Below are 17,636 nucleotides of genomic sequence, written 5' to 3'. Positions count from 1 at the left end.
AAGATTTTAAACCGTTAAAGTTATGAGTCTTGATTAGAATGAAGAGATAGCCTTGCACACCCGAAATAAGGTATATTGAATGTGATTCACGTAAAGAGAAAGAATTAGGGTAGATAGGATTGGATAAAGTATCACTTAAGAACGGGGAAATGCAAGGAAGAAAGAGAAGAGAAATGCTGAAACAGCTTCAAGAGATAAAGACAGGAATCATGGACAGAAACTCATCTGAATCTCTGCGGACTCCGCACTCCAGATCAGTGGGTGGCGGTAATTACCTCTTATTTTGGTTTGCTGCTAAACCGCTACAAAAAACACAAGAAGAAGAACAGCATGAACACGAAGGCACTTGACCTGATAAACAGCAAGCAAAAACAGCACGCAGATTTTTTTTAAGATGCTAATGAGGCCATAGTCGGTAAGGCAAGCGCATTGGTCATAATAGTATGTGTATGAGCTATCTAAACCGTAGCATTGTTATATATGTAGCGCAATAGAAATGAAAACACTGGCCACGTATTGCTGCAAACCACACAAGTGCCAACTCACAAACCTCACTAATAAACCGAATAAAACACGAGTAAAAGAGTCAACTGGTGATTTTTAAGCCTGTAATGGCTCTCATGTGACTCAAAGGCACAGCGTCTGCCATTCTGTAAAACTGCATATACTTTCTGCATACTTTTGTTTTGGTTTTACCGTATTTACATGAGTAATCTTTAATAATCTTTAATCTTTATTAGCGATTTAGTAAGATAACTAATTATTATTAAAGTAACGCAGTTACAGTTAGCCCTTATCCAAAATTTAGGCACTTTTCAAACCTTAAAATTATTACATTAAAATGCAAGCATTTTCAAGCATTTACAGCAAATGCACGAGCTTTGCTTTTACACTTTTACAAGCAAAGCGGTTTCAATATTTTTTTTCTCAGTGCTAGCATCTATTCAACAATATAAATCAGTGCAAATATTTAAAGCTTTTTTTGAGCAGCAAATGAGAATGATTTCAATCACTTAAGGTTGCATTTAAGAAAAATTACGCTCCTAATTCGGCTTTAAATTTACATGAATGAATCTACCGCATGTATTAATCATACAAGTCATACTCACAAATGTGCCTTTTCCCTAGTGAGGAGACTATCACCACAGTGGTGAAGAACACGCGCATGAAGAGACATGCATCTCCACGACCATCACCAATGGGAGCTTTCCGTTCAGAGACATCCACACCTGAACCACCCAGACAGAGACGAACCATGGCCAGGAAAACGGTACCAACACTCTACGTCCCGGAGGCAGAAGGAGCCACCGCTAGAAACCCCAGATGGGTGGAGGTCGAGGAAATCATCGAGTATAAAGTCAACAAATCACCCAAGCTACCAAGAAGAAGAGGCATTTCTCCTGGCAAGCGGTCATCGCCTGCCAACCCAAACACTAATAACTCCAACAACAAGTTGGTAGAGGCTACTGCGATGACTCTTCAAGCCTCATCCGATGATGAAGAAACTGAGCAAGATGTTGCTGAAGTGATTGAGAACATAATTGGTGAAATCAATGACCCTGATGGAGACGATGAGGGAACCGTTATCTTGGAATCTGAAGATGAGGAATTCGGCGATCGAGTTTGTAAAACGCTGAGTGATGGGAATAAAGTCCTCACACTTGAAGATCTGGAAGATTATATTCCTCAGGACGGTGAAACCTTTGGCAGTCGTACAGACCAGCAGATCCATGAGGAGAAACCAAGCCAGATCTCGGTGTTGCAGAGGGAGGTTAATGAAACGGTGATTGGGAAACCCATTTTATTAAACGTCGGCTGTCCAGTGGCATCTCCAAAACCTCGCACGGGCTTCTTCGGCTCTTTCAAGGAACACATTTCCAGCATGTTTACTCCAGGTTCGTCGGCCAACACAGGCTCCCCGTCAAGACAAGAGAAGAGTATCCCTATTCATGTGATGGGAGGATCTTCATCCAGCTACGCACATCATGCCAGTAGCGCTGCAAGGTTCCAGCCGACGTACTGCTCCGAGGTCCAGAGAGGAAAAGAGGGAGGTCTGCAGAGCTTCAAAACACAAGTTTCTGCACAAACCCACAGCTACACACCAGCCGGACGGCTCACTCTTCAGATGGGCAAGAAGCAGCCAACTGGAAAGCAGTAACGAGGAAACCGCTCCTCGCTTTTATCATCAGGACTTTCAGTAGACCTAGTCTTAAAATGGGAACATTTCTGTCAAATCAGAGAGAGAGAGTTTTATTCAATAGCAAGGCTTCTGCTAACAGCAGATCATTCCATGTTGTTGAGGCGACACTTTACATTGAATGCCTTTAAATCTGATCTAATGAAGACTTTAAGACGTCCGGTTAGCACGGAATCACGCAGCTGCGAATGTCAAAACCTGATACAACATCAATGAGCAAATACAGAAAGTCTAAAGAAAGCCTAATTCAAATGCTTTAGACTTTAATAAGATTGTGGATAATGTGAGGTCCTTTTACACCTGGTGGTCAAGATGGATTTTGGTCAATCTGACAACAAGCGTATGATGCTAAATCCAGTTTTAAATAGTGTCCGGAAGGTTTGAGCTTGTCTACTATTGAACATTTTCAGAATCAGTCAATAACACGTTTGGATGCATAGCGTAGACACTTGTAGTTGATTGTGTTCAAATAACCAAAGACAACCAACTTTCAGCCTACTCATCAGATTTTTAACATTACAGGATATGTTGTTGAATTGCTGTATGATATTGTAAGTTTGGGTTGAGAGTAAAAGAAAAACTATTATCTAATTTGTACATTTTAGTTTGATCTGCTCATCCCCTGATGATTGTGGGCTTCAGAGGTACACCTCCTTTTTAAAATGTAAAAAATACAAAATTTTAGTTACGTTTCCTCATGAGATCAGGCTGATGTAAATGGAAATGTCTCTCCATCATCTACTTACGATCCAATTGACCAAAACACATCATAACACCAGGTGTGAACTAGATTTTGGAATTAACGTACCTCAGCAATGCACACACGTATACTCGATGAGTGTTTCTCAGTATCTATAAAGCCAAATCGACATTTATTTTTTTGCATGAGTTGAATCTGAGGTCTGTTAATGTATCAGAAATGGTGCGCTGAGGTTTCCTCAACGTGCTCAGCGTTTTACAGTGAATGTATGTGGTTTTGTAGACTGACAAAAGAATAGCTGTGGGAGATTTTAAGACTTAAGAAGCATAACACAAAATCTATTTAATGACTTTAGAAGATTTATTTTAAAAAGTATTTTTGTGCAACATGACTTTTAAGCACAGTATTTACAGATTTAAAAAGTTTTGCGATTTACTGGAGTAATACTAATATATATATATATATATATATATATTAAATGTGTTTGAACTACAAATACAAATTTTGCATCAACCAAAATTTGCATGTGTAACATAATTCGTATTGTTTTGGTGGATCACATGGTTTGGTAAAAAGCAAAATAAATTAGAACTGCCAAGGGTGTTCAGTTGCTAAAAGACAAAAAGAAATGTAATAAATATAAATAAAAATGTACGTCTTGAAGTTCTGAATTTGCTGCATTACAAAATAAGCATATATTTGGATGTGTGTGTATTAGAAACCAGACTTTCAACTGATATCACGTCATGATGATTAAAAAAAATGGTGAAAATCGTTGGACACGCACAGTAGCTTTCAATATTGCACTCTCATTTATTCATTTCTCTCTAGACATGCTTACCTATGTGTGTAAGTACACATCTTCACTGTATACATACAGGAATATGCATACACCAACACACACATAACTAAACATGTAGAATTGTACATATATATTTATATAGACTTATAAATTTACATGTACGTACATTTATAAAAGAGTGCACACAATGCACCCTTGCACACACACGCGCTCCATCTCGCTCTCTCACACACACACAAACACATACGAATGCCATGCGTCTGTGGCTCAATGTTTGTCTCCTGCACGCACTCACAGACACAACATGTATATTTCTCTATATATCTCAGACATACTTCATATCCGAAAAAATGGTTCCTTTGAAAACAACACCAGGTTGCGATTTTGGACACTTTGAATTTTGTTTTCTGTTTTTAAAGCTGAGAATTCATAAATGAAACAGAAAACAAAACAAACAAACGAGAAGAAAGGCATGGTGCTGTTTCGTCCAATCATAACCGCAGGTAAGGGGGTCAATTTTTGCATAATGTATACAGGTTAAGAGTTTTCTTTCCTATATTTATTTTTGAATAAAGAACTTTTTTAATAGAAACAAAAGCAACAAAAACAACCAAATAAAAAAAAAAAAATGAGGGAAAAACTAAACTACAGAGTAGGTCCCCATCCACAGTCTTTTCTGCCGACGGGGGTGACATCAAGCTGTACAGCGCAGTCAAAAACATATGTATCAGCTTCATTTACAGGTACAGCCATAATCAAGGCACAAAGATCTACAAGTAGATTTTTTTACTCTCTTTCAATAAAGTTGTACAAAATAATAGAACATTTTAGAATCTGTACAGAAAAAAACACCCTTGCACAGTCTGTACAAGTTTAGAAAGTAAAATAAGAAATGGGGGCGTTTCTTTTGCGCAACCATGACCAATCCGAGGCTTCGGCAATGTTCCCAAAGCCCCTCCTCATTCTAAAACCCCGCCTCCTCACACAAGAGGGTGCGGCCAGCCATCCTCTTTACCTGTGTCAGGCTTGAAGTGGGAGAGAAATTCATGATGTGATGCTACATTGTGTGTCCATCTTCATAACGAAAAAAAACAACGTCAAAACCTGATGGAAAAAAAGTGCATTACTTTACTTCGTTTTCCCAGTGTTGGACAATCCCCCGCTCGACCACCCCGTCTCCAGCTCTGTCCGCGGGCGATCTTCAGTGTTCGGGAACAGAAGGAGCAGCAGAGAGCCCTGTAGGTCAGAAGATGAAGGTTCGGGGTGCGAGGCTAGGACTCCTGGAGGTCAAAAAGTGATGTGATCATCAAATTAAAAAGTAAGGAGGTAGCCGAAGGCTTGATGGAATGGCAAAAATAAAGGAAATCCAAATAAAAGCATGGACAACAGAACACGAAACAGCGGCTCTCTCCATCCTCCGTCCCCTCCAACTGAAGAATGAGTTAAAATCAAAGAAGTTAAAAGTGAAGGGTGGTGTGCCAAACGTCAGTAGTATTGGTGGTCTGCGGTTTTGGCCTGGTGAGTGAGATCACAAGAGTTCATACTGCCGCAGGTGCATTCTCTGGATGATGTCTCTGCAGTCGTTGAACACCCGCCGGATGTTTTCTGTGTCCACTGCACATGTGAAATGGGGGTAACAGTAGTGACGGCCGTCTCCGCTTTCTGTACTTATTTTCTGTGGTGAGAGAAGGTGACAGAAAGAAAACAAACATTAGATCTAATATTTCATATACAGTATTGTTCGCAATAACAACAGTACAACGTGACAAACCAGAATAAGCCAGGTTTTTAGTATATTTTTTATTGTAATGTGTGTATTATATACATATAAATTTATATATTTTTACACCCCTACTTTTTAGGAGAAGTGCCATAGGATTCTTAATGACCACAGAGAGTCAGGACCTCGGCTTAACGTCTCATCTGAAAGATGATATTTTATTGATACATGGCAAACCAGTACCAGTAGGTGCATTAGATTCTCAGAAAACACGTCTGTGTGAAGCTAATCGATTTTCAAAAATCCCCAGCAAAGTCTCTCTGTTAAAATAAGGCATGTGCTGAAGAGGTTACAATTTGCCAAAGAACACATCAACTGACCTAAAGAAAAATGGAGGAACATTTTGTGGACTGATGAGAGTAAAATTGTTCCTTTTGGGTCACAGACGGTTTGTAAGACGACCCCCAAAATCTCAATTCAGGCCACAGTACACAGTGAAGCATGGTGGCGCAAGCATAATGATATGGGCATGCTCCTTTTACTATAGTGTTGGGCCTATTTATCGCATACCAGGGATCATAGATCAGTTTGCATATGTCAAAATACATAGGCCATTGATATGGTGGTTTCAACAAGACAATGACCCAAAGCACACTAGTTAATTAGCAAATTATTGTTTCCAAACCAACAAATATAATGCTATAGAGTGGCCAGCCCAATCCCCGGACCTTAATCCAATCGAGAACTTGTGAGGTGATATCAAAAATGCTGTTTCTGAAGCAAATCAAGAAATGTAAGTGAGTTGTGAAATGTTGTAAAAGAATCATGGAGTGGAATAACAGCTGAAAGGTGGCACAAGTTGGTTGACTCCATGCTACACAGATGTGAGGCAGTTATAGAAAACGGTGGTCATATTAGTTTAGAGATTCACAGGATCGTCAAATCTTAAAAGCAAAAACATTGTACAAAAGTTATGAGTTTGTTCATCTTTTTGAAAACACCCCTTTCAACTATTTGCCCAATTGCACAGGCTTAAGAGCGTGCATATCATGAATGCTGGGTGGGAGCTGTTTGTTTTTAGAGAATCTACTAACCTACTGCTTGTTTGCCATGTAGCAATAAAAAGATACACTAAACACCTGGATTATTCTGGTTAGTGACACTGTACTGCTATTATTTTGAAAATGAAACCTATAATAGGCTTTTCAGTGTTGTTGGGCATGTTTTCATCCACTCTTGGGCTTAAAGTCTCTAAAAGGAAATTGGGATTCAAGTCTTAATTTGGCCACATCATTTTCTGTGTTTCAGCAAATGGAAGGATTTTTGGTAACAAATCTTATTCTGACACATATTTTGTAAAAATGCTTTGAAATTTAAAAAAAAAAAATGTAACAATGGACTCTGCGCAAATTGACTACCCTTTTATTATGTTCGGGCAGTTTTTGCCCCATTGACTTTCATTACAATAACATTTTTTGATTGCAAAGCCACGATAGCATATAATCATGCATTCTTGATTGTTGCAGGTTTTCCCTGTTGGAAAGAGGTACAATTTTAAGTTTTTACTGTTGATCATCGGTTGCAGTGCAAAAAAGCTCCAGTTTCTGCCTTTCATATGGATAATAGTGTGAATATAATAAGTGTATTGAAGCACACACATTATAATCCGCCGTTTTACTCCATAGATCTCCATATAAAAGCCAAAAACTTCTTTGCACAGGCCTATGGTAAAGGATTAATGCTGCTAAATGATAATCAACAGTAAAAATGACACATTTTACTTCTTCCAACAAGGAAAACCACCAACAATCTAGAATGCATGATTATATACTGTCATGGCTCTGCAATCAAGTCATTATAATGGAAAGTCAATGGGGCCAAAACAGCCACAAACATAACAAAAGAGTAGTCAATGTGAACAGTACACAAGGGTTAAAGGGATAGTTCACCCAAAAATGAAATATTACTTACAATTTACTCACACTCAAGTGGTTTTGAACATTTATGAGTTTCATTAATCTATTGAACACAGAATAAGATATTTTGAGAAATGTTACAAACCTGTAACCGCTGACTTCCGAACTAGGAAAATCAAATACTATGGAAGTCAATGGTTACAGGTTTTCAGCAAGTCAAACAGGTTTGTGACGAGTAACGCTTCATTAAATGATGACAGAAGTGTCAGTTTTGGGTGAACTTTCCCTTCAAGGAGTTTAGTATGGCACACAAAATTCCTAATATACACACACCAAACTTTTTGTTTGTTTGTTTGGTGATATTTTTGCAATAATGTCATATATTGTTTATTATATATATAATTCCATATATAATCATAATATTTTATTTTAAATAAATATTGTGTTTTAAAAAATGCAAACTATAATTTTTATCCAAAATATGGATGATTATTAATTCAGAAAAATAAGTCAAATCTATACGTTTGTTCTCTAAAGAGACACAAGGTGGCGCCAATTATTGGTTAAAAGAAGATTAAAGGGATAGTTCGCACAAAAATGCAGATGTCCTCAACATTTACTCATAATCGAGTGGTTCTAGACGTTTATGAACTCTTTCTTCTGTTGAACACAAAGGACGATTCTCGGGGAAGGATGAAGAATTTTGACATCCACAGAAGGAACAAAAAATACTCTTGAAATCAATGGCTGCAGCTTTCCAACATTCTTCATAATATCTTTTGTTGTATTTAACAGAAGAGAGAAACCAGTTAGGACGAAGGGTGAGTAAATGAATGGGTGAACTATCCCTTTAAGTTGAAAGAGTAACTATTATTAAACATGTAAAACTGTTTAAAAAAATCTAGTTATCTTAATTTAATAGCAAGAATAAAAAGAGAAATCCTAAAACATGTAGTAGTCTAAGATTGGACTTCAGTAACTGCTATTTAACATACAAATGACAAAATAAGCAGAATCACTAACCAGAAACTCGTCACGAATGAAAAACTTGGCTCTTGTCACTTTGGGGTCTTCACCAGGATCCGGAGTTACTGAATCAGAAATCAAGCAACAGATTAACATTGATAATGACCCGCACACGAATCAGTTTACAATCAAATGGTTCAATCATTCAGATCATTTAAAAGCAGAATGATTGGGTGTTGTCATCTCCATTGATCATTCAGATAGAAGTGCAGAAGTCTTACTGTTTGACACATCGTCTCCATTTCGCTTTTTTCTCTTCCATACACATTTCCTTTTCTTTACTAATGTGATGGTAGCCAACACCAATGTGCACAAAATAAATAAATAAATAAAATATTCAAACAAATTCATAAGAAAATGTAACAATAACAGTTATACACATCAACCTCTTACATCTGTGTAGGAAAGAAGAGAGCACACTTTTCAATGACAGATGTTTCATTTTTCCAAAATTGTGAGGTGAAAAGTGGCAATTGTAAGAGTCATAACTGCAAGATGGAACATCAGAGAACTGCAAGTACAGAGCATTCGGAAAGAATTATAGCGCTTCACTTTTTCCACATTTTTTTTATGTTGCAGCCTTTTTGCAAAATGGATTAAATTAATTTATTTCCTCAAAACTCTACACACAATAGCCCATAATGACAATGTGAAGAGAGATTTTTTGAAATTGTTGCAAATTTATTAAAAACAATTAAGCTGAAAAATCACATGTACATCAGTATTCACAGCCTTTGCTCAATACTTTGTTGATGCACCTTTGGCAGCGATTACAGCCTCAAGTCTTTTTGAATATGAATGCCACAAGCTTGGCACACCTGCCTTTGGGAATTTTTGCCCGTTCCTCTTTGCAATACCTCTCAAGCTCTATCAGGTTGGATGGGAAGTGACGGTGTACAGCCATTTTCAGATCTCTCCAGAGATGTTCAATCAGATTTAGGTCTGGGTTCTGGCTGGGCCACTCAGGGACATTAACAGAGTTGTTGTGAAGCCACTCCATTGATGTTTTGTCAGTGTGCTTTGGGTGATTGTCCTGCTGGAAGATGAATCGTCGCCCCAGTCTGTGGTCAAGAACACTTTGAAGCAGGTTTTCATTCAGGATGTCTCTGTACATTGCTGCATTCATCTTTCCCTCTATCCTGACTAGTCTTCCAGTTCCTGCTGCTGAAAAACATCCCCACAGCATGATGCTGCCACCACCATGCTTCACTTTAGGGATGGTAATAGCCTGGTGATGAGCAGTGCCTGGTTTTCTCCAAATTTAACGCCTGGTATTTACTCCAAAGAGTTAAATTTTAGTCTCATCAGACCAGAGAATTTTGTTTCTTATGGTCTGAGAGTCCTTCAGATGTCTTTTGGCAAATTCCAGGCGGGGAGTGGCTTCAGTCTGGTCACTCTACCCCACAGGCCTGATTGGTGGATTGCTGCACAGATGGATGTCCTTCTGTAAGGTTCTCCTCTCTCCACAGAGGAATGCTGGAGATTAGACAGAGTGACCATCGGGTTATTGATCACCTCCCTGACTAAGGCCTTTCTCCCCGATCACTCAGCTTAGATGGCTGGCCAGCTCTAGGAAGAGTCCTGGTGGTTCCAAACATCTTCCACTTACGGATGATGGAGGCCACTGTGCTCATTAGAACTTTCAGAGCAGCAGAAATGTTTCTGTAACCTTCCCCAGTCTTGTGCCTCGAGACAATCCTGTCTCTGAGGTCTACAGACAATTCCTTTGTCTTCATGCTTGGCTTGTGCTTTGACATGCACCGTCAACCCTGGGACCTTATATAGACAGGTGTATGCCTTTTCAAATCACGTCCAATCAACTGAATTGACCACAGGTGACTCCAAAGAAGCTACTGAAAACATCTCAAGAATGATCAGTGGAAACAGAATGTACCGGAGCTCAATTTAGAGCTTCACGGCAAAGGCTGTGAATACTTCTGTACAAGTGATTTCTTCAGGTTTTTTATTTTTTATAAATTTCCAACAATTTCAAAAACTCTTTCTTCACATTGTCATTATGGGGTATTGAGTGTAGAATGTTGAGGAAATAAATTAATTTAATCCATTTTGGAATAAGGCTGCAACATAAAAAAATGTGGAAAAAGTTAAGCGCTATGAATACTTTCCGAATCCTCTGTATAATTCTAAATTTCGAGATAAAAAGTCAGAAGATATAAAGTCAGAGAATCATGAGATAAAAAGACAGAATTATGAGATATAAAATGAGAATAGCAAGATGTATAGTAAAAATTGCGCAATCAAAAGTCAGAATTGTAGGATGTAAAGTCAGAGAATTGTGAGATAACCTCAAAATATAAAGTCAAAACTGAGAATACTGAAGTGAAAAGTCAAAATCATGAGATAAAAAGATAATCATGAGATATTAAATGAGAACTTTGAGATGTAAAGTCAGAATAGTAAGATGAAAAGCTGGATATAATGTCAGAATTATAAGATACAGTAAAATCAGGATTGTGAGATGAACAGTTAGTCAGACTGAATACATTTTGATATCAGTTAAAGAGGTAGTTCACCCAAAAATGAAAATTCTGCCAATAATTAGTCGCCCTCGTGTTTTTCCAAAATCCCTGAGACCTTCATTCGTCTTCAGAACACAAATTAAGATATTTTAGATGAAATCTGAGAGCTCTCTGGTCCTTCATAAAGAGCATGAAGAGCATGGGTCACAACTTGTTGAGTGCAGAAAGGTACAAAAAAAAAAAAAAACATCATTAAAACATTTAACAGCCAGGTTTCATCCTAACGTTAATTACCATCCTAATATTTAAATTACGTTAAATTAATAAATACACCATGCCACTTCTTTTAGAATTGTAAATATTGCTTTCAACAAAGGGAAACATTTTCCAGTTATGGATTTTGGCTGGAAAAGTATCCGCTGTGTAAAGCATATGCTGAAATAATTGGCAGTTCATTCCACTGTGGCGACCCCTAATAAATAAGGGGCTATTAATGGGAAAATTAAAAGGAAATATAGAAGGAAAATTGATGTTCTAATTATATTGTGAAATTTCTGATACTCAGATTCCCAAATATGGGACAGAACATATATTTTGTCTTTTAAACAGTTTAATGATGATCGTATTGTTTGTTATATGACAGGTAATGGGCGCCGCCGTTGTTGCTAGAAGGGATACAGCTTCGATCGGAGGCTGTTGAGAAGTATTTATGTATTAAATAATGCATTAATTGTATTTTATTAGTGTTTTAATTAGCATTTATTAGCGTCCACACCTACCTGAACCGTCAAGATAAATGTATAAATATTATTTGTTGTACAGTGTCAAAAATTATAAAAATTATGCTATATTAACGAGAGTATCCTCAGCGCTATCCAATCTAGACCTATGCACATGAGCACTTAAAAGGAACGAGATCACGACACCGACCTCATTTATGGCAGTGTTTCCAGGAGCATAGTAAGTGAGGGGAAAAGGGTAACAGCAACGAGTAAAGGGGTGGGTAAGTTTCTTCTCCCCAGAAGAAACTTTAGTCTATAATGATTGATGATTGGCTCCTGTGCTAGTAGGCGGGGCTTCATCACCATATTGACTGTTACACTTTTCCCGTTCAAAACTATACGGCTAACATGTCTTGTGTATTCTATAATCTTTGTTTAGAGTTTAATCTATAATAATGTATAATAACAAGAATACTTTTATTTCTAATAAATATATATATATATATATATATATATATATTATATATATATATATATATATATATATATATATATATATATATATATATATATATATATATATATATATATATATATATATTATATATATATATATATATATATATATAATTTTTTTTTTTTTTTTTTTACATTTTTTTTTTTTTTTGAGGGGGAGGGGAGGGGGGTTAAGGGTGTGCATGCCCCAGTAGAGTTTTATGTCTAGCAATGCCCCTGAGCTGATGGATTATCTGTTGTTGGAAAGTATGTATAAGGGTGCTATTTATAAGTTCTATGTTTAAGCTTTTAATTAATACTGCAACTGCAATTAAATCATTTCAAACAACTAAATTCTTAATCATAAGGAAAGTTTAAAATTTGAAATTTCTAAGTTTGATCCCCTGTTGGACATTGCACATTATAAAGAACCTTAAAAAAAAAGGAATTTTTTCCATTTTTTTACAGCACTTCAAGTTAAGCCATTTTAAGAAAAGAAAAACAGTCAAATTTTTTATGATATATCTACCATAATGCGTGCAGTAGAGGGTTAATTTCATCAAAAATGATTTTAAATTATCTAAAAAAAAAAATCGTAACTGTTCTAAAGCTGAATGAATGTCTCAGAGCTGTGGAATGTCATGAGGGTGATTAATATACTCATTTTTGGGTGAACAAACCCTTTAAACTCATTTAAAAACAGAGATGTATGAGATCTAACCTTTATCTGGTAAGGTGTAATACGCAAAATCAGGGAAATAATCTTCAATTTTGGATTTCCCAGCTAATACTTTTTCCGCCAGCATGTCCTGCTTATTCAGAAACAATATGACAGAAATTGTCCGTAACCATCTGCAAAAAACAAGAGAAGAAAACAGAAGAGGGGTCAAATGGAAGCTTAAAACTATGGAAGGTAAATCCTGCCAATTTTAAATAAATCAAATAAACATTTGAAATGAAAATGAAAATCAGATTAACAATTTCATTTTAAAACACTGTTCGCAAAATATCTGCCAAAATTGAAATCGAAATGAAATTATTTAATTTTCATTTTCACTTTGACAACACATCGTCCCTGTCAAATTGATAATTAAAATAAAGTTTCCAATTTAAGATTTAATTTTCACTGCATTTCCGCGTCAAGACTGCCAATATTAAAATGAAAAGCCAAACTGAAAAATAAAATGCAAACACAATTTTTACAAAGCATGTTATTAATGTTCACGCTATAATAGTGACAAAATTCAAATTAAAATGTAAATTTAAGCTTTCCTTTTATTGACACTTTTTCATTTCAGTTTTCATTTACGATTTCATTTTCAACATCAACCTGTATGCAAAGCCTATGGTAATTAGTGGGAGGGGCGTATTTAAGTGACGTTTCCACAGCTCGAGGGGAGAAGCCGCAAAGCCGGGTTTTGACAGCGAGAGTTACTAACGTTACTGTTACGTTTATTAAAAGGAATAAAATGATCAAAACGGTAAGCCAGCTTTTAAGAGAAGCAGCTGCTGCATTGGAACAGCAGGAGGAACGACGGACACAGGAAACACAACCGTCAAATATTCGTCCCACAGCAGTCCCTCAGGAGTCGCGGGCTTCTTCAGCGGCAAGAGAAACTGTACAGCGTAAGTACGGTAACGTTAGGCCATGTGATGAATTCGTATAGTATACTGTATTCGGTCTTGTGTGGTAATGTAACGAAGAATGCTGAAGAAGCCCGCGACTCCTGAGGGACTGCTGTGGGATGAATATTTGACGGTTGTGTTTCCTGTGTCCGTCGTTCCTCCTGCTGTTCCAATGCAGCAGCTGCTTCTCTTAAAAGCTTACGCCCCTCCCACTAATTACCATAGGCTTTGCAACCAGGTTGATGTTGAAAATGAAATCGTAAATGAAAACTGAAATGAAAAAGTGTCAATAAAAGGAAAGCTTAAATTTACATTTTAATTTGAATTTTGTCACTATTATAGCGTGAACATTAATAACATGCTCTGTAAAAATTGTGTTTGCATTTTATTTTTCAGTTTGGCTTTTCATTTTAATATTGGCAGTCTTGACGCGGAAATGCAGTGAAAATTAAATCTTAAATTGGAAACTTTATTTTAATTATCAATTTGACAGGGACGATGTGTTGTCAAAGTAAAAATGAAAATGAAAATTAAATAATTTCATTTCGATTTCAATTTTGGCAGATATTTTGCGAACAGTGTTTTAAAATGAAATTGTTAATCTGATTTTCATTTTCATTTCAAATGTTTATTTGATTTATTTAAAATTGGCAGGATTTACCTTCCATATAAAACAAGTTACACTTTGTTCAGAAATAAAATGGAGGCATCACCTGTTGTTCCAGATACTGCGAAAAAGAGCAAGTGCTTCCCGTAGCCTGTTTGTGTTGTTGTCTTCCCTTATGACCATGTTATAGCTGCTGCTCGCTACCACAAAGATGATCGCTGTGACGTCTGCAGAGAAACAAAGCATGCAAGACATGTTCTGATTTTGCCTGAAGAGTCTCTTACAGCAAGTTTACTTCCATCCATGGTCAAACACACATTATTTGTTTTCAAAATAGCCACTGCAGCATCAGCTCTTTTCAGATGGCTCTGCTCTGATTGGTCAAATGGTTCCTCTCTGCTCTGATAGGTTAAGTTGCTCTTCTCTGCTCTGATTGGTCAGATGGCTCTACTCTTCTCTGATTGGTCAGATGGTTCTACTCTCCTCTGATTTGCCAGAAGGCTCTATTCTCTGATTGGCCAAATGACTCTTCTCTGTGCTCTGATTGGTCAGATGGTTATACTCTACTCTTGATTGGTCAGATGGCTCTACTCGCCTCTGATTTGTCAGTTGACTTTTCTCTAATGGGTCAGATGGCTCTACTCTGCTCCCATTTGCCTACTCTGCTCTGATTGGGCAGTTGGCTCTACTCTTCTTATTGGTCAGATGGTTATACTCTGCTCCCAGTCTACTCTTCTCTGCTAGGACAGAAGGATCTACTCTTTGCTGATTAGTTCTATGGCTCTAGTCTTTTCTGAATTGTCAGAGAGCTCTATGCAACTCCCATTGGTCTATTCTCCTCTGATTGGTCAGATGGCTCTACTCAACTCTCATTGTTCACTCTCCTCTGATTGGTCAGATAGCTCTACTCCCATGGTTCTACTCTCCTCTGATTGGTCAGATAGCTCTACTCCCATTGGTCAGATAGCTCTACTCGCATTGCTCTACTCTCCTCTGATTGGTCAGATAGTCCTAATCTACTCTCACTGCTCTACTCTCCTCTGATTGGTCAGATAGTTCTAATGTACTCTCATTGCTCTTTTCTCCTCTGATTGGTCAGATAGTTCTAATCTACTCTCATTGCTCTACTTTCTGATTGGTAAGATAGCTCTGCTCTATTCCCATTGGTCTAATCTCCTGATCGGTCAGATGGCCCTTTTCTACTCGCATTGGTCTACTCTCCTCTAATTGGTCAGATGGCTCTACTCTACTCCCATTGGTTTTCTTTCCTCAGATACTCCCATTGGTCTACACGCCTCTTATTGGTCAGATGGCTCTACTCCCATTGGTTTTCTCTCCTCTGATTGGTCAGATGGCTCTACTCCCATTGGTTTTCTCTCCTCTGATTGGTCAGATGGCTCTACTCCCATTGGTTTTCTCTCCTCTGATTGGTCAGATAGCTCTACTCCTATTTGTTTACTCTACTCTGACTGGTCAGATAGGTCTACTTCCATTTGTTTTCTCTCCTCTGATTGGTCAGATGGCTCTACTCTACTTGTATTGGTCTACTCTCCTCTGATTGGTCAGATAGCTGTACTCAAATTGATTACTCTCCTCTGATTGGTCAAACGGTTCTAGTTTCATTGATCTACTCTCCTGTGATTGATCAGATGGCTCTACTTATTTTGTTCTACTCTCTTCTGATTGGTCAGATGGCTCAACTTTGCTCTCATTGATTTGTGGACGGAAGTATAGTTGGAATTACTGACAACTCTGAAAGATCTTGGAAACTCTGCAGACCTTTTACATTTACAATGTGCATGTGCAACTGGTGGCAAGAAATATATATGAAAAATACCATTAAAACACTGAATCCATTTCCTCCTCTCGTCTCTCTGACCTCCCACATCAAACATACTGGAAGAGAAGAACAGAAACATGAGGTATGTGAGATTAGGATGAAATGTGTCCCTCTAGTGGACAAATCAAGAAAAGATGCTTAAAAAATATACAGATATACTCACTTACTTACAGGACATGTACATAGTAACAAACTTTATTAGTAAGTGGACTCACTGAAAGTTGACTTTGTCTACTTGAAATCGCGTCTCGAAGATCCCTGATGTTAACACTCTGCAGCGAAGCAAGTCCTGAATGAAAAAGTAAAGTGTGTTAGAAATGGGAGACATTAACAGATTTAATAAACAGTGTGTGATTTTCCAGCAATACCTGGTCTGTTGGAGTATAGTCGCTTTGTCTTACTGCATCAATCCGGTCAAGAAAACTGTGAAGACGCAAAAGAAAAAACTATTTTATTTTTAGTTTTTTTATTTTATTTAATTTTAATATGTATTACAATATATATGTATTCCTGTTTTGTTCTGAGCCAAAAAAAAGTAAAGTATCATTTTTTTTGCACAATTTAGAGACGATACGCTGAATTAAATTTAATTTGATTGTAATTAACAAAAGACTATTAAACAATCACATCACATTGCATTGCAGCCTCAAAAACTTTTCATTTTCCATCAGTCTTAATACACAATGTACCTTAGGGCTGGGCGATATTGCAAAAATGCAATCTTGATAATTATTCTCCATATTGAACGGTAACAATATATATTTTGGTATATGTCATTATTGCTTCCAGATCTAAAAGAGTATTCCAACAATGACTGAGCCATAAAAATTAGAGAGTCCATTAAATAGCATAACATATTTTCAGATGACAAAATGGCAGAAAATTTGGTACATCTCTAATATCAACACAATTCTAGATTTCCATTGGTGCAATTTCTGCTGTGTGATTGGCTCTTAGATCAATATTGAGTATCATTGTTATTGACATAAATTGCGATTCGATATAATATCATTTATCAGCCCAGGCCTATTGTAACTACAGAAGATTCAAGCCGTAAATGGAAAAATTAACAAAACTCTTCTGTCATTTTTGAGCTAGATGTATGGAACAAAATTAATGCCAAAAGTATTGAATTAAAAAGCTTGTTGAATAGCACAAACTGAAAAAAATAATACACCGTATTAACAAGTTCTTGGATTTTAATGACTTGAATTGCAGGGTTTGTATTTTTAGGTCCTGAAATTTAACATGGCTGTTTATTTAAGCTGTGAATAGTTCAACTAAAAATATTTCAAACTTGTTTTCGTACTTATAAATTCAATAATTCATTTTCAATTTCCAGGATTCACTTACAAAATATTCAATACCCTTTAAAAATACGATGTATAATATTCAAAAGGTAATTTTCAGTTCATTTTATTTCAGTTCAAATATTCGCTTCCATAAATTCAGTGGCTCAAATTCGACTGTTAAAATTCAACATTACATCCGGGAACTGCAGGAAA

General features: G+C 36.9%; 2 protein-coding genes across 25 annotated transcripts in view; one reads left to right on the top strand and one right to left on the bottom strand.

Annotated features, from left to right (window-relative positions):
- obscnb (obscurin, cytoskeletal calmodulin and titin-interacting RhoGEF b) overlaps nt 1–3,560 on the top strand; it is an 85,382-nt gene extending 81,822 nt beyond the window's left edge. For all 23 annotated transcript variants that reach the window (XM_056450292.1, XM_056450289.1, XM_056450287.1 and 20 more), the window contains one exon: nt 1,129–3,560. In XM_056450292.1, the coding sequence (XP_056306267.1) occupies nt 1,129–2,158 (1,030 nt within the window). In that variant the 3' untranslated portion in view covers nt 2,159–3,560. The remainder of the gene's footprint in view (nt 1–1,128) is intronic.
- Nucleotides 3,235–16,550, bottom strand: LOC130218196 (guanine nucleotide-binding protein G(s) subunit alpha). Of its 2 annotated transcripts, XM_056450317.1 has the most exons (8): nt 16,500–16,550; nt 16,347–16,420; nt 16,129–16,187; nt 14,398–14,518; nt 12,780–12,910; nt 8,583–8,642; nt 8,359–8,426; nt 3,235–5,374 (listed from the first exon to the last, which is right to left on the bottom strand). In XM_056450317.1, exons 3-8 carry the CDS (start codon nt 16,184–16,186, stop codon nt 5,228–5,230), a joined length of 585 nt encoding a protein of 194 aa, XP_056306292.1. In that variant the 5' UTR covers nt 16,187; nt 16,347–16,420; nt 16,500–16,550; the 3' UTR covers nt 3,235–5,227. The 2 variants fall into 2 exon arrangements, with proteins under 2 accessions (XP_056306292.1, XP_056306293.1); XM_056450318.1 differs by lacking the exon at nt 8,583–8,642.
- Nucleotides 16,551–17,636: the final 1,086 nt, after the last annotated feature.

This window comes from Danio aesculapii, chromosome 24 (genome assembly GCF_903798145.1).
Source record: "Danio aesculapii chromosome 24, fDanAes4.1, whole genome shotgun sequence".
NCBI classification, from domain to species: domain Eukaryota; kingdom Metazoa; phylum Chordata; class Actinopteri; order Cypriniformes; family Danionidae; genus Danio; species Danio aesculapii.
This window is presented reverse-complemented; position numbering and strand designations above follow the sequence as displayed.

What these genes read in the sequence shown, in the direction of transcription:
- LOC130218196 (XM_056450317.1), bottom strand. Translation starts at nt 16,186, where the DNA reads ATGTTTGATGTGGGAGGTCAGAGAGACGAGAGGAGGAAATGGATTCAG. An exon ending in ATGGATTCAGTGTTTTAATG is followed by an intron (nt 14,519 to 16,128) that starts GTATTTTTCATA and finishes GTTTCTCTGCAG; the next exon opens with ACGTCACAGCGATCATCTTT. An exon ending in TTACACCTTACCAGATAAAG is followed by an intron (nt 8,643 to 12,779) that starts GTTAGATCTCAT and finishes CCATCACATTAG; the next exon opens with TAAAGAAAAGGAAATGTGTA.